General features: G+C 46.5%; 1 protein-coding gene across 6 annotated transcripts in view; it reads left to right on the forward strand.

Annotated features, from left to right (window-relative positions):
- Positions 1–564: 564 nt before the first annotated feature.
- Positions 565–15,450, forward strand: part of gramd1bb (GRAM domain containing 1Bb) — a 106,661-nt gene continuing 91,775 nt past the window's right edge. The window contains exons 1-2 of one of the 6 annotated variants that reach the window (XM_064303378.1): positions 11,961–12,379; positions 12,761–13,915. In XM_064303378.1, coding sequence (XP_064159448.1) covers positions 13,515–13,915 — 401 coding nt within the window. In that variant the 5' untranslated portion in view covers positions 11,961–12,379; positions 12,761–13,514. Of the gene's footprint in view, positions 845–11,960; positions 12,380–12,760; positions 13,916–15,450 lie in introns of those variants that run through there. The other 5 variants (XM_064303382.1, XM_064303381.1, XM_064303380.1 and 2 more) reach the window with 5 other exon arrangements.

The following is a 15,450-nucleotide window of genomic DNA, read 5'->3' on the forward strand; positions in this document are numbered from 1 at the left end:
ACAAACTGTGTGGACTATGATATGGACAGGGAGTAATTTGTTACATTTATTTTGAAAAACAGATGTCTTTGAAATCGGGGAATCAGTTGTTTTAAATTTTATGTCATAATAATAACAGCAACAACAATGTCTGTTGTTGTTTTGTATTCTACATATATTAGCTCGGTAAAAAGCTATTGCCATTAACTATTGAAGTACATCATGTCAACATTTCAACTGCACAGCAATGAACAGGTTAAAGGCAGAGGTCTCTGTTTTGGTTGGCATGCGCTCTCTGGCGATAGGTCGTTTAGAAGTGGTCTGCTTTCTCCTGCACGGGGAAGCGAATGCGTAGACGCTATGTAACGGGACTTCTTGACTCCTCCCTTGATAGGCACCCATTGGCTTGTTGAAGAAAAAGTTCATTTTCCTTGAGCAGATGAGCTTTTATGATTGGATAATGCCTGCGTCAATCTAACTTCTAATGTATAATGAATACTTGGCTTGTCGGAATGTTCGATGTTTAGAAACTTTGGGGAGAATTTTGAAGCTTAGAGTGTTGCACAACACACGTTTAAATACATAAGCATAATACTGTAGTATGTACATATTTTATTATAGTAAACAAACATTGAAAGCTCATAGCATATCAAAACAATCTATTTCGAAAACAAATAGCAAGAGTGCAGTTCTCAAATCAATGCGTCTACCCCGAGCCGGCTCGTGGTTTTGTCTTTGGTAGACAGAAATCGGAAAACTGTATAAGAATTTAACAAAACTTAACGCGTACCTATAAAGTAGATATTATGTTGGACTTAACATACTGCGCAGTTCTGGCCACGGTGAGAATAAGTCGCCTGCAAAGGTAGGAACTTTTTGTGTAAAATCGCATTTGTTTTCATCTGTGGTGATGATACTTGCCACTGGTGATGAGAATCAGTGGTTTGACATCAAAGATCGCAATTTGTAGAAGAGAAGACAGTGTCGAGTGTTATCATCTGATTATACCAACGCCACGGATTTTGTCGGTGGAAAACCGTTTTCCACACCGTTGCGAATTGATTGATTGTCGTAGCGCATCTGATCTCTTGAAATGAATGGGAGTCCTGGCTGTTTTACTCGGGTCGATTTACCGGGCATGCCGGCTTGTGTTTGGTAAATAGGAGCGTTCCTTTTCTATGCGTCTGTCAAAGCTTAGGTTTGACATTTGGGTTTGGTGGTGCGTTTTTCCACAGTGCCATTGCGCCTGCCTTGCACAAAGCGTAGTTCTACTGAAGTTCTACTGTTTCACTAAAATGTGGGCTGTACAAGAGTTTGAGAAGTCAAATCCGATTAAATTATATTGTATTCATATACATTATTATTATTATTATTATTATTATTATTATTATTATTGTTGTTGTTGTATTTTATTTATTTATTTTTGTTTGTTTTTATACAAAGACTTGGCCTAAGCCCATGCAAAACTCAGGGCATGGCTTTAAGTGTGCAGTTCTGGCACGGGCCTTAGTATTAAACAAAAAACAAACAAAAAAAAACACAAATCTCTAGCAAACTTTTACCATAACATGGAGTTTTACTCCAGACGTGAAGATGTGCCAATGAATGTAAATTAAATTGCTCGTATATGTGAAAAGGACACAAACGTCTGGTAAAGGTGCTGTTCTAAATTGAAGAGTGAAAGTGTTTTGCAGTGGGGTGACTGGAGCCACATAGGCTATCTAATGCTCGGGGTGGATCAGGAGACAGATTTGAAAGGGAATCCTCTGCTCAGCTGTTGAGGGGACACGTGGCCCTTGGAGTGCCGGGCCAGGCAGCACATGCACAGAGCTGCTGAGGCCTGTTTTTTCTGTTCTGCTTAATCGGTGCTGTGATGCTCTGGTCCTCAGGTCATCTGGGTGTCTCTTCCTATTCCCAGAGCCTACTTATGATGTCAGCTCCTCCCTGCACTATAATATCCCTGATATAATTGGTGAATGCGCACAGCGTCAATCTGAAAAACAGTTCTATTATAGGAGTCCTGATTCTGATCACACACACCAATGTACAGGTACTCTCACACACCCACACACACACACCTCCCACCTCTGGATGCCACACACCATCAAGGTTATTTTCGGTTAATTGATGTTATTGCTGTGTCACAGTAGCAGACGTACTGTTTCATGGTGCCCAAAAGCAATGACAGCAGCCCACCACCCTGAAATTCCCCTTTCAGTTTTTCAACACTAAACCACTTTCCTACGCACCCTCCTCTAAATGTCACTGGCAGCTTATCTCATCGGGGGTTCTTCAGCACACAGGAAGTCGGACCTCTAGGCCTCCCGATGCTCAGAGCATACTTCCTGTCTGTACTCCTCCAGGTTTGCCTATTCTGGCAGTCTTTCAGCAATTTTGCTTCCGCTCACGGAAAGCCAGTGGGCTTGCGTGGTGCACCACCTGCTGCTTTAGTCATTAGGACTACTTGCACTTTTCATGTCTCGCTGCTGCTGCTTTGAGGGCCTTGAGTTTAACGGGGTTATAAAGCATCTGTGATTTATTTTCCCAGCTGCTGTTAGGTCTACACAAGATGTTGTGCACTGGAACATGCATTCAGTTTTTTTATGTAAGTATCATTTGATAGAAAAACCGCTGCAGAATGAAGACTGTTTCCTTGAGAAAAAGAATGGGTCTGAGCACCTTCTTATGAGAGGAGAGAATGCCGTGGCGTTGGCATGAGTTTGCGCAGTGGTCGTCGTTGGGAAGCACGTCAGGGGCAGAATCGCTGCAGGACTGCGGAGTTACGCAACAGATCATGGCTCAATAAGCTCTGCCTGGATGGGTGGATGGATGGAGGGATGATGGAGAGAGGACGGAATGGAGTGAATGAGAGGAGAGTGGCGCCACAGTGCCCCGCTATGCCAAAATCCCCCTACTTTGTGAGGAACATGCTCTGGGAACCTGTGGTTTTTGCCTGAATGAGCTACAGCTGAACAGTGTGAACACACTTTCCTTTGATCAGGAAACGGGTAGGACCTGGTGTGGGCCAGTGGACCTGTGGTTGAAGTCTAGGCCATTTGACTGTGGCTTGAATTAGAACTGGGGTGACCAGTCGTATCTGAAAAGGCCAGGTGTGGGTGCAGGTGCAGGTATTTCTCTTAGTCAGCTCGAAGACACCTGACTCTACTTAGTGAGGTCTTGATTGGGGACCATGATTAGTTAATTAGTAGAATCAGATGTCTGCGCTGGGCTAAACAAGCCGCCCAGCAGCCTTTGGTAGTGGGACCCTGAATTAGTGAACCTAGCTCGCTCATGCATCATTTTTTCTGTTGTGCTGTAATCTATTCAGTATTCTGTTTTATTATTTTCTTCCCTTTGCTGGATTGTCACATACTATCCTCTTATAGGCTCAGTTGGCATTATGTCTGTGTCAAAATTACTTTTTTATGTTAAAGGAACCAATTTGCCCCTTATGTGTGAACATATGCACAGCCTGACGGAACTGAGCCCCCAGATCCAGGGGAACACACACTCATAGGGGAACACTCACTTGCTTCATAGCCTCCTGTTTAGACCAGATGTGTTTGTGTGACTGAAAACCCTGAAGATGCAGGGGGGTCTGCCTGCAAAGAGTAGTTTGCTCAGCTTTGAGGGCTCCCAGAGCTCTCTGTGGTTTCCCTTCCGCATGTTGCATGTCCACACAGTTTAAGCTCGAAATGAATTGAATTGTTTCAGTTGGTCGGCAAGTGTTTGAAAATGAACTCTCATGATGAAAGTCTGCTGGTGGATGCAGAGAAATATGGTTTCCAAATGTTCTGTTGGTCCAATCCAGCACTTTTCTTTGGCTGCTGTTTTTCACAGAACATTTACAGACGCTGGAGCTACTGTGACTCCTCTTGTGAATATGTTGCCCTTGTATGCAGTGGCATCAGATGGTTTGTGAAGGCACATCACTGTGGCCTAATATGCTCCCACTGAACTGTGGGAGTTACTGTAGTGCTGGTGAGGTAGCATCGCTGCTGTGCCGATTTACAGAGAGGCAGAAAAGCTGTTCTTCTGAACCCCAGACACTGGCCCATTGATGAGTTTGCCAGGAAGTGCAGCAACAAGGTCGTCTGACCAGCCCACACGCGCACACATGCACACAAATGCTCACATACACACACACACACACACACACACACACACGAAAACACACATCCACACGCTCCATGCCTCCCTGATAGTCTCTGTGTTGGCTTAGGTCTGTGAGCACACGGACGTGATGTAGATGAAACCTGTCACTTCATTGCAGGGAGAGCGTTGAGTTGGCTGAAAGGCATAAGGCATGACTGCCAGTCACTGAAAGTCACTCAGCGCCAGTTTGTTCCCTGATAGTTTCATCTGAACAATGTTTTTATAGCCACTCAGAGAAAATGTTAATTTGTTTTCAGGCATTGTGCGTCTGCTCTTAGTCTCGGGGCATTAGGGCATAGGAGCACGATGCTGCTTGTTGATATTAAGCCATTTCAGGCCTTTGTGGAGAGGAATCACAAAAGATGGAAATCTCAAGCAACATCCGCAGCGTCATCCAGGATCCAAATCTGACCTTTTACCTCATCCTGCACAACTTGATTTGAAGAATTTTTTTTATTCAAAGTTTTTATTAGAATTAATTTTTTGTTTTAATTAATTTAATTTAATTAGAATTGTTTATTTGTGTGAGAGGCATTTACTGTCATTGCCTTGTTCTTTCTCTGACTATGCAAGAGCCTTGCTTACGGCACCACACCAAATTAAATTTATTATTAAAGAAACACCTTCAGATTCCTCAGGAGCACCAAAGCAGTGATGAGACAGAAATATAATCGGCGTGCAGGTGGTTTAATGCTGGTCATATGAGAAATGAGCTGCTGAACTATTTGTAGAGAAGTATGGTTCTTCATATTTGGCATCGGAATTGTAGCTGTTCTGTTCATTATGCTAACAATACTGTTTGCTTCTCATGTGAATGGGGAAGTTACTGATATAATGACTTATGTATAGACCTATGTGGAGCTAAAATGGAATCAGCATTTCTGGGTGGTGGTGGTGGGGGGGGAGGGGGGGCGGTGTGACAGGCTTAAGTTCAGTGGGAGGGGCCTATGGGGCTGCAGCTTAACAGCTCTCTTGATATTTCTGTGTCACCCTGACCTTGTAATGCTTCCTTTCAGCTCCTTGTGTTTCCTGCGCAATATTCCAGATCCTGTTTGAGCACAGCTTTATTTCATACCCGCTTAACATTATTGGCCAACATTTTTTTGTTGGCCATCGCTAGTTAACATTGTTAATGCCTTCACACATTACAGTAAAGTGAAAGTGCTGTGAAGTGTGTGCGTATTTGTGTCCTTTGTGCATTTTAAGGAGGTATTGGGACACTAGATGGCTGCAGGTGTATGTTTACTGTACTCAGTCTTGCTTTGGGCTCAGTTTGGGACTGAGTCAACCCTTTAACTAAGAAAAGCTCCTAAAGCTGAATGGCCATTTTTACCCCATTGTTGTGTTTACATAGATGCCATGGACGTGTCCAGTTCTCTGTAGCCAATGACCTTCTCTTGAATCTGTGAATCTCTGTGACTCATTTGCCTCCTCATTGGAACACAGCCTTTGAAGGGATCAGCTTTCTTTGGAGGATCCAGACTGCAAAGGACTGTAACTCCCCCCACTCCTGATTCACAGCTTCATACTGGTCATACAGTGGGACACTTTAGTGATTTGGGGACGTTTGCTCTTTAAGAGGCTCCTTAAAATATTATGCGTTTAATCTTGAACATGTAGGATTTTCTTTCAAAGTTTTTAATCCTATATTTGTATATTCATGCTTGATGAATTACTCTGCAATTTGCAGTTAGTGTAATGGGCTCCCCCCTTAACCAGCAGGTTGTTGGTTTGAAGCTGAAATGGGAGAATGAAACATCAAACTGCCGTTTTACTGAGGGTGAGATTTCAGGGCCTCTAAAGTGACTGTGAGATAAGCCTGGGTCAGATGTCGAGTGTGTGCATGTCAAATGGGTCGTGCTGTGTGTGTTTGTGTGTTTATGTGTGTATTTGTGTGTTGTATGTATCCACTATGGATAAATAGTATTCATATTATGTGTGTGTGTGAGAGAATGTCATGGTGTGTATGTGTGTGTCAGTGGATTGAACTAGGAGTTGGGGGCCTTTTGTTAGATCATACAGTAGGAAGGATTTAAAAGCTCAATGAGTAATCTGTCCGCATTGTCCCAATATCGAGACTAAATGTATCCACTGCAGGTCAAATTGGCGTAAAATTTCGTACACAGCTGTGAAGTACGCTTGCAAATGTCAATTAACCCAGCTTGATTTCTGCTGTGGCAGCAGAGGGGTCCTGTCACTGACGTCAGCCATCACACGACCGGGCATCAGAACGCTGGGCTCTGGGCGAAGCTCGCTGTCGGTCCATCCCTGAGTGCATAAACTCTCCTCCCGTCCCACTGCATTCAGATTTACAGGCTTTTTTTTCCGCGATTCTCGCCAACATGCAGCGTCATTGACATGGCCCTGGTCTAAAATTAGGAGCAAGGAGTGCACTGGGGTGGGGGTGGAGGGGGGTGTGTGGGGGGAGGGGGGGGGGGTAATGAGGCGTATGGGTCAGCGTATGGAACTGGTGCAGGCCTCGTGCACCCCCGCGTCATACTTAGGCAGGCGGGGGGGGGGAGGGAAAGCAGGAGTTTTCCAAGTCTTTTGACAGTGAAGCTGTGTCACGGATTGTTTAAGGTCAGGAGAAGGTTTTGGTGAGGAGAGGAAAGCAGGACGTTCGGCCAGGCAAGGCCACGGTTTTGCCTGCAGCCGGCAGTGTGTCAGACCGAGTACAGTGTCAGGCCTGGCTTTGCAGACACCAGGAAAAAATTATATTGGTCCACCTCTGTATTGAACCCCAAGTGGAAAAACTGTAGCACCATGTAGGTGAATGGGGGTGGGAGGGTGGATGACTGTTGGAATGTGCTGCAGAGGCCTTTGAAGTCTGTGCTTGTACGTTATGTGAGGTGTGTAGAGTCCAGGCCGCGTTGTTGAGTGCAGGCTCTCAGTGTTCGCCCTCCTGAGGGAGCGGGGTGTGGTAGTGATTTTAAAGCACCCTGTGGCGGTTTGGCAGTAGAAAATGGGGGAGTCCCCTTCTCTCAGGGTCACCACCAGAAGGCCACCCTTGAAAGGACAAAGTCCCACCCATCATTATTAATAATTAATCTTGTGCAACCACTACATGTCCCTAGTCTAATGAAACGTAAAAATGGGCTGCTTGGGAGATGCGACCAATGAATTTAAAGATGTGACTTTCGGCCTTCTAGGGTGGCTGTCTAGTGACGACCTTCTCTCAGCCCTCTCCCCTTACTCCGAGGTGCTCTTTATCCTGGGACGTGCCCACTGTTCCCTGATCACGTCATGGGCCAATCAAATTGGAGGAGCTGAAAAGGGGTGTTGCCTATATCGCCAGAGTCAAGCATAAAGCTCACCTGCCCATTTCTCTATTTGCTGTACGATGAATGCTCTCATTCAGCTATGTACTTTAAATTTCTTCTGACTCTGATTCTGAAAATACATTTTCTGAGGTGCAAGGTGTTCACAGGACACAGTTGAAATAGCCTACTACTCATAGACTCTACTGACTGCAGCACATTATACTGTGCACTGGTCAGGGAGCTGGCGCTCGTAACTTGAAGATTTCAGGTTAGATTCCCGGGCGAGGCTCTGTCCTTGAACCCCTGAGCGGGCTACTTAACCTGAGTTGCCTCTGTAAATCTCCGTAAATGGATAATGCCTGTAAAAAAAACGTATGCTTTGTAAAAGTCACCCTGGATAATGGCGTGCGCCGAGCGGATGAATAATGGAGCGTAACAGGACCGCTCTGTTGGGGAAACACAGACGCGCCGTCACCGGTGGAGAGAGCGGGGTGGAGCGGGACGGGGGAGAGAGGGTGGCGCGGCGTTCTCGGGCGACCCGCGGAATTCAGGAGTGGCGTGTGAACGAGGCGCCGCCCGGCCGGCCGAGTGCTAAATTAGCGGGGGTGCTAATTTAAGCGCTGCGAAAGATGGCTTCCGCCCCCGTCCCTCACGGAGACCCGCAGGCTGGTGTTTCACTGCCGGTCCCTTCTTTTCCTGCCGCATGAGGTGGCAGAACGGCGGTCAAAGCGCGTTTCAATTCACCCCCCACATCCTGCAGATGCTTATCTGTGGGCCGAGAGACACGAGATGTTTACCCTCCGAGTCTCGGATCAGGGTTCGGCGTCTCCTGTTTGGGAACAACAGCAGCGAAGTTAAAACAAACTAATTCCCACTGTTTATTTAAAAGGAAATTCTAAAAGCAAACGTATTACCTCAGAGAGAGAGAGAGTGAGAGACCTAGAGTTTCTGAGTGAGAGAGAGAGCGAGAGAATGCGAGAGAGATTTTCTGAGCTCACAGAAGCAAGCTCTACACAGACTCGGTGTGTGAGCTTGGGAATCTGTGATTTCCCCCAGTGCGGTCGTCTCGTTCGCTTAAACACACGGGACGCGCCAGCCCTTGTCCTGGTCACGGTGACCAGGGGGGCCTATGACCTAGAGGGAAAGCAGTCTAGCCTGGTCTTGAGTGCTCCCATGGGTCCCTGCTGCAAACATGGGCACTTCTTCTTGACTGGCATTTGGCACACGCTCTTATCCAGTGTGATTTACAATGAAAGGGCAGACATTAGGGATGGAAGTGCGGTAATTACCCAGAGGGGGAATTTGCTGTCTAAGAGAGACAGCAAGTGCAAGAAGTGCAGACCTGATTGACAAGTTGTGCAAACAAGAACAAAGCTAGCCAAATGAGCATTAATAACATAACATGACATGACATGACATAATGACGAGAACAGGCCATTCAGCTCAACAATGCTTGCCATTTTCCTGACTGTATTAGTGCTCTTATTACCTACAGACTACATGGTATCTAACACCATATCAAGCCTAGGCTTTAAAATCCCCAGTGTTTCTGCCTCTACTACGTGACCTGGCTGGCTATCTCACACATTGACTACTCTCTGCATGAAAAAATTCTTCCTAATGTCTGTACGGAATTTCCATTTTGCTAATTTCCATTTACGTCCCCTCGTTCTACTAACAGAACTCAACCTGAAGAATCTCTTGTAGGTCCCCTTTATGAATTTAAAAGCCTCAATGTAATCACCCCTAAGTCTCCTTTTACTGAGCTTGAAGAGATTAAGCATTTTAAGTCATACTACACTATGATTTTTTACCTTGAAAATATTCTAATATAACCATGCTCAGTCATATTTATGATACACTGGCAATCTCTGTCTTTGTGCACATTTACCAAATCCATTCTCCTCTGCTTGTATTTCTGCTTCTAAGATGTGTTCAGAACATTTCTTGGCACAATGCTCTTTCCTGTTTGGGGAGGGGTGGGTATGGCTACAGAACCTGTGGGGTGGGATCAGGTTTCAGCAGAGTGTTTGTAGCTAACTAGCTTCTGTAATGGCGGAGGTAAAGAGGCAGGCAGAAGTAACGACAAGCCTTCAAGGCACATTCGAATACTAGAGTCAACCTTGGAATTGCTTTTCCGCAATGGTGACAGCTGAAGTTCACCATGGGGATAAAAAGTGATGAGGAGTTTGTGTGTTTTCTGTTAGACCTATTGGTTACCTCTGACTATCCAGCTAGCTATGCTACAAAGGGTGTTTCTTGCCCTCAACAGAGGTGCATGAGCAGGGCTGAGGACAGAGGAGGTGACTTCTTTGATTGTAAACCCAGGACCATGCCAAGGCTAAAAATCCTGTATAGTATGCCTTTAAACTACATTAAATGGTAACTTGGTGAGATATCTCATGTAGTAGCTTGCCTGAAACAGCAACCCTTATACGGGCTATACGGGTGGCACTTCTGTCCTGAATGTGGGATTAATATTGTCTGTAACTTTGTGCAGATCTGCAGAATAACCTGACAAAGAATTCTGGGGCCAAGGGTCCTTTTCCTGCCATTTGAATCAAAAAGACCTTGCCATTGGCTGAGAGCACCACAGGGGGTGTTGGAAATCCAAGCAAAACTTATTCATTGCTATGCCCCCCCTTTTTTCCAATGTAAAGGATGTCCTATTGCAAAGTACTTCCATTGTGCCGAGATTAGGCTATAGTCAGCCCACTTGATTCTTGTCTAGTCTTACCCTGGTCCAGAGGTTCTGGCCTAGTAATGGGTCAATCCTAACCTGGTTGTGGGCTGGTGATGGTCCATTCATAGACTGGCCCTGCCTTTGTTCTGATCCAATCTTGGCCTGGTGCTGGCCTTACTCTGGCAACTACCCAGTCTTAACCTGGTCCTGGCCTGGTTCAGTCTTGCCAGGTGTAAACTCGACCCACCCTACAGGTGATTCCCTCGGTGTGCTCTTCTGAAGTTTCCAAATACGCGTCCCTGGAAAAGCAAACCGCTGCTCCTCATTCATGGCCAGCATTACCAAGGCAAATATTTGAGCTGCAAACACTCTTATCGTCGCTAAGGGCAGAGGTGCCTGCTTTTCCTGAGCCATCCCGATACCGCTGTTTGATCTGCTGGCTTTGTGTTTGCTCCCTGTCTTCCCGTGGTTTTCACCCGCGGTGTGCACACCGCGTGTGTGTTTTCAGTTTCACAACCTGCAGCTCGTTTGATTACCGTCCATTACAGATTAGTTTTATTCCCCTGACTATTTGTGACTTGGAGAGGGGAAGTTATTTTCTCCCAGCTTATTTTTTTTCCCTCTGTAAGGAATTCATCCCTATGTTTTTTTCCTGTTGAATAAGATTATTATTATTCCTATGAAAAAAGCATTATCTTCTCTAATAATCCCTGTTCAGTTTGGCCTAGTAGGCTCCTGTGTGGTTACTGGTATCATGCTAATGCCGTTTGCCATTTGTATGTTCAATGTTTATAAAGCCCTCAATGTCCCAATCACACTTTGAGCATTTGTTATAAAGCAGAAGACAGAGGATCTCCTGAGGTAATATTAGAAATGAGCCTAGTTAATTTAAAAGTAGTGATTGACCAGTGGCTCATCAGCTGCATGTATTGTGCTGTACGCACTGCAGAATCACGCAAGTGAGACTCCAGGCCTTGATCTTTCTCTAGCCTCCAGTAAGACCTCTGTTTTGTGACTATAATACCGTGCACAGCATTCTGGCTAACATAGAAGTTGGGGCTGAGTAGGAGCAAAATATACTTAAACTTTTCCTAAACTTTTGGTCTCCACCAAAACACGCTTTGATTGGTTCAGAGTAATGAGTCTCTGAATAGGCTGTGACTCTGCCACTTTACGGTGTTAACGAAGCTTTGCTCTACCCTCCCATCACAGCCACTATCGCCCCCTTGTGGTGTGCTGCAGGACCTCAGTCCTGCTGTCACCGTTTTCACTTTAATTCCGCTGCCATCTGTTACCAGTGTTGTGTTGAAGCTGTGGGTTTTCACAGCTTCTGGTGAAGAAATACCAAAACAAGCAAATCTTCCAGCAAGTTTCACACCTCTGATTGAGTTTTGGTGTAGGAGGTGGGGGGGAGGGAGGGGGGGGGTTAGGCTGACCACAGGACCTGACCCACGGCCCACTCCCCCAACCGTCTGACATTCCAACCACCACAGGCCTTCTGAATGCCACAAAACTAGGTCATCTACTAGCGACGGCTGGGTCATGGCATTGCAAGCCGGCACAGACAGCAGTGGAGCAGCCTAGTTCTTGTGTTGAACTAGAGCCAGTCTCTTTTGTGAAAGGCGGCTTGACGCTTGCAACAGTTGTGCGCAAGTGATTTTAAATGTTAAAGTACAAGGCGTGCTAGTGAGCAGTACTTTTTTGCTTGTTGTGTCCGGGATTGTGAAATGATTTGATTACGAGAACTGAAAGGGATGTATCAGTCACTCTGCCATGTGCTGGAGCTGATAAAGCTCACTCCACAGGTGATGCCTGATTGCTGTCATACCTGATGTATCTTATCTCCGTTTATCTGGAGCACTGTACGAAACCCTCGAGGAGCACTCGAGTGCTCAAGTGCATTCAGCTAGTGGTCCTTCATAGCATTCAACAAAGAAGTGCACTGCGGCCCTCAGCCCAAAAATTCACTTTCAGCCGTTAAGGGAAATTTCTCCACTTCATTGTGACTCAGTAGCTATTGCACCACAACCTTGTGACTTAGTTGGTCTTTCTCCATTTCACTGTGAGAGATATTTATCAGTGATCGTCTGAGGGTTGTGGACGGTGTAGTTTTGCTCCAGTAAGTGTGTGGGAGTAAACAGAACCAGCCCGGGTTGGTGAGGCCAAGCGAGGCCCGGGGGTCACCGTGTTCCAGCCTGGCGAAGGCGGGTTAGGGTCAGCGGCGCGGGTGTGGAGGTGAACAGTGCAGCACGGACGACCGCTTCAGACAGAACAGGACTTGGATTCGGTGGAAAACTCTGCCGTGAGTTTAAAAGTAACAAATGGTTTAAAGATTTAAAAATATAATCTCATCTAAGCTTTCACTGATGAGTGTGAAACACAATGAGATTTTACAGCCCTAGTATGAAGCGGTTACGTTTCTCACAGAAAGTACAGGACAGGAAGAATGAGGGTGGATGAGTTCACAGTTCAATTTCACACAATTATAGATAGATTATAGATATAGAGCTGAATGTCAAATGTGTTTGTGTGTGGGTGGGTGTCACATTTCCTGTGTGTTTTTGTTTCCTCTGTGTGTGGTGTGTGTGTGTTGTGTATGAGCGTGTGTGTGTGTGTGGTGTTTGTGTATATATGCGTCCACATCTTGCCTGCGGCAGTATCATCACCTTGCTCTGACCTGTAGGCTGCAGAGGTGGCGTGGGTGAGACGGCGCTGGTGAAAGGAGCTTCTGATTGGTCAGGAGATGCACAGTCTGGAGAGGCACCAGGAGAGTGGACACCACTGAACACAACTGGACACAGCTGGATACAACTGGACACCACAGCACACATCTGGGCACCACTGGACACTGGCGGACACCTGTATCAGAGCTTAGAGCGGCAGGATAGGGATCAGTCACGTGTGTGAGTGTGTGAGAGACCCAGTCCTTGGGCAGACTGGAGTCTTGTTACACTCCCTGCCAGCCCTTATGCATGTTTCATCAGCTCCAGGGAGAACAGAATCCCCCCCTTTGTTATCGGTTACAGCCTCCTCCCCGCACCCAACCCCCCCGGACTCTCGCCATCCAGCCGGAACCGCCAGCGCCAGTTGTCCAGGCGTCACTTGGCAGGAGTCTGTACTTCAGGAGGGGGACTCAAACAGCACGGGATCCAGGCGCTTGGAAGAAGCTGTTCCTTCAATACAGGCTCAGACAGTACAGGATCCTGTCAAACTGAGGAAGCTCTGTCTCTAACACAGGTTCAAACAGCTCAGCTCCGACTAACAGCCAGAGTCCTGACAAGACACAAAAGACCGGACCAGAGATTCCCTGTTGTCCAGCCGCCTGGGAGTGTAATACTCAGAACTCTTTACAGCTGAGGCCTCCCTCCTCCACCACCCGAGCGGGCTTGCGTTCGCCCTGCGGTCCACGCACTTCTCCCAGGGGAGGAACCGCGCGTATGGAAGCCAGCGCGCGCGGCCGGACCATGACCGAAACCTTGCGTCTCCCGGCACTTCACGTGCAGGTGGCGCGGGACCGCGGCGGGGGAGGGGCCCCGGCCTGGTCCACCTCCTCCACCCCGACCCTGCGGCGGAAACGCTCCAAGATGCGGCGCTCGAAGAACGCGCCGAGCGAGAAGGACGCGGCGGGCAACGGGCCGCTGCGGCGGGCGGGGTCTGGCCACGGCTCCGCCTCCAAGGAGTACCTGCAGCTGCCCTCCATCGAAATCACGCCCTCCAGCGACGAGGACGCGGCCTGGTCCAACTGCTCCACCCCCAGCGCCTCCCCCCGCCGCAAGCGCTTCCTGCTCAGGAAGTGGCTGAAGGTGCGCGAGAAGAAGGAGCCCGCCAGCGAGAGCAGGTCGGTATGGCAACCAGCTGTAGTAATAACAGGATTCAGTTCGGGAAGTTTATAGTCTGTGAAAAGCCTTCCCAGCCAGAGCGTGATGCTGCGCAGGCCGCTTCTGTTTGTCAGGGTGGTGTGGACAGGAAGCTAGTGCAGCGTCTCCGTTTGGACAAATGACAGCTATGAAGTTCTTGTTTAAACCGACTGACTAAATTGGTCTTACAACCTGTGTGAAAACTGTGAAACGTGACCTTGCGCTGTTACTAGGTCAAAGACATCCCTCACATTCAAAATGGTCTCTGATAAAGATGTGTGTGTGTGTGTGTGTGTGTATGAAAGAGATAATTGAGTAACGCCTTACTTCAGCTGTCCAATGAAAAGTCTGCATAACAGAGTCATAATCATGACTTAACATCTGCTGTCTGACAGCATATAATCATACATTAAAAATGACAGAATGCCACCATAATGTATGCAGTGGTACTCTTGAATCTGATTTATGTAAAATTCACTGAATATATTAATGCCTGTTTTCATAACCTGTCATATTCTGTCACATCTAATGAATGTCAAGTAAAACGGGCTGAGATATAGGCTATGTCTGTCAGGTTGCTTTAGGCTTAATTATATCGAGAACCGCCTTACCCAATTGCTTGATATTATTGGGGCGGAAAGGTGTGAGGGAAAAACCCAGAATTGTTATCTTGCTTAACTGAAAAAATAATGTATGTTTGAAAAGTTCATACCAAGCAGGTTACACTAGTTATGTAGTTACTAAAAGAATAATTTTTTACTAGTTACAAAAAAAAATGAATAGGTAGACCTACAATGAGCTTTCAATCACAGATTTACTTTAACCAATAAGAATAGTTTTCTTTTCAAAGCAGCACGTAGCCATTGCTTTCCACTAGTGAGCCTATCAGAGCTGTTCCCTTTCTGGGTTTAATGAAGTGATCTATTCTAAACACCCATGATCGACCCAGTCATGTTAATGTCTTTATAATGAATGTAGAAGCTCTACTGGAGGAATGACTTCCTCCCTCTGCCATGTGTGTGAGACTGTTGCCAAGGGGGAGTCATGTGACCTCATACTTAGCTGCATAGAGCTAACTGGTGTTGTTGACGGAGAGCTTGCGCTTATTGACATTTGGCTGTCATTTATGACCTTACTTTGGCTCATTGGTGTGTCCTCATTTTGACTTTGCTGCAAATCCAATTTGTCATGGGTCCAGCTTTTGCTGTTTGGGAGGTGGGAGAAAGTCTTTTTTAAAGTAGCCAAACATCGCTTCATTTCGGGGCACTGAATTTATACCGGTGATGTTGATGTCCCTGTTCCTGGTTTTCTTAATTCATCATTCTCTGTGCGAACAGAAAGCCTGCTTGGATTGAAGGGCCTGTACTTGTCATTTTTTATTTGGCTACAGGCACCAGCCAGACAAGATGAGACTTTATGGATTGAGGAGCTGGATAATATCCTACACACTGAAAGCTTCCTCTCTATGTGATGTGCATCACCCAAACACTGAGATGTTCATTTTTGAGTAAAGGAG

This window comes from Anguilla rostrata, chromosome 12 (assembly GCF_018555375.3).
Source record: "Anguilla rostrata isolate EN2019 chromosome 12, ASM1855537v3, whole genome shotgun sequence".
Lineage (NCBI taxonomy): Eukaryota > Metazoa > Chordata > Actinopteri > Anguilliformes > Anguillidae > Anguilla > Anguilla rostrata.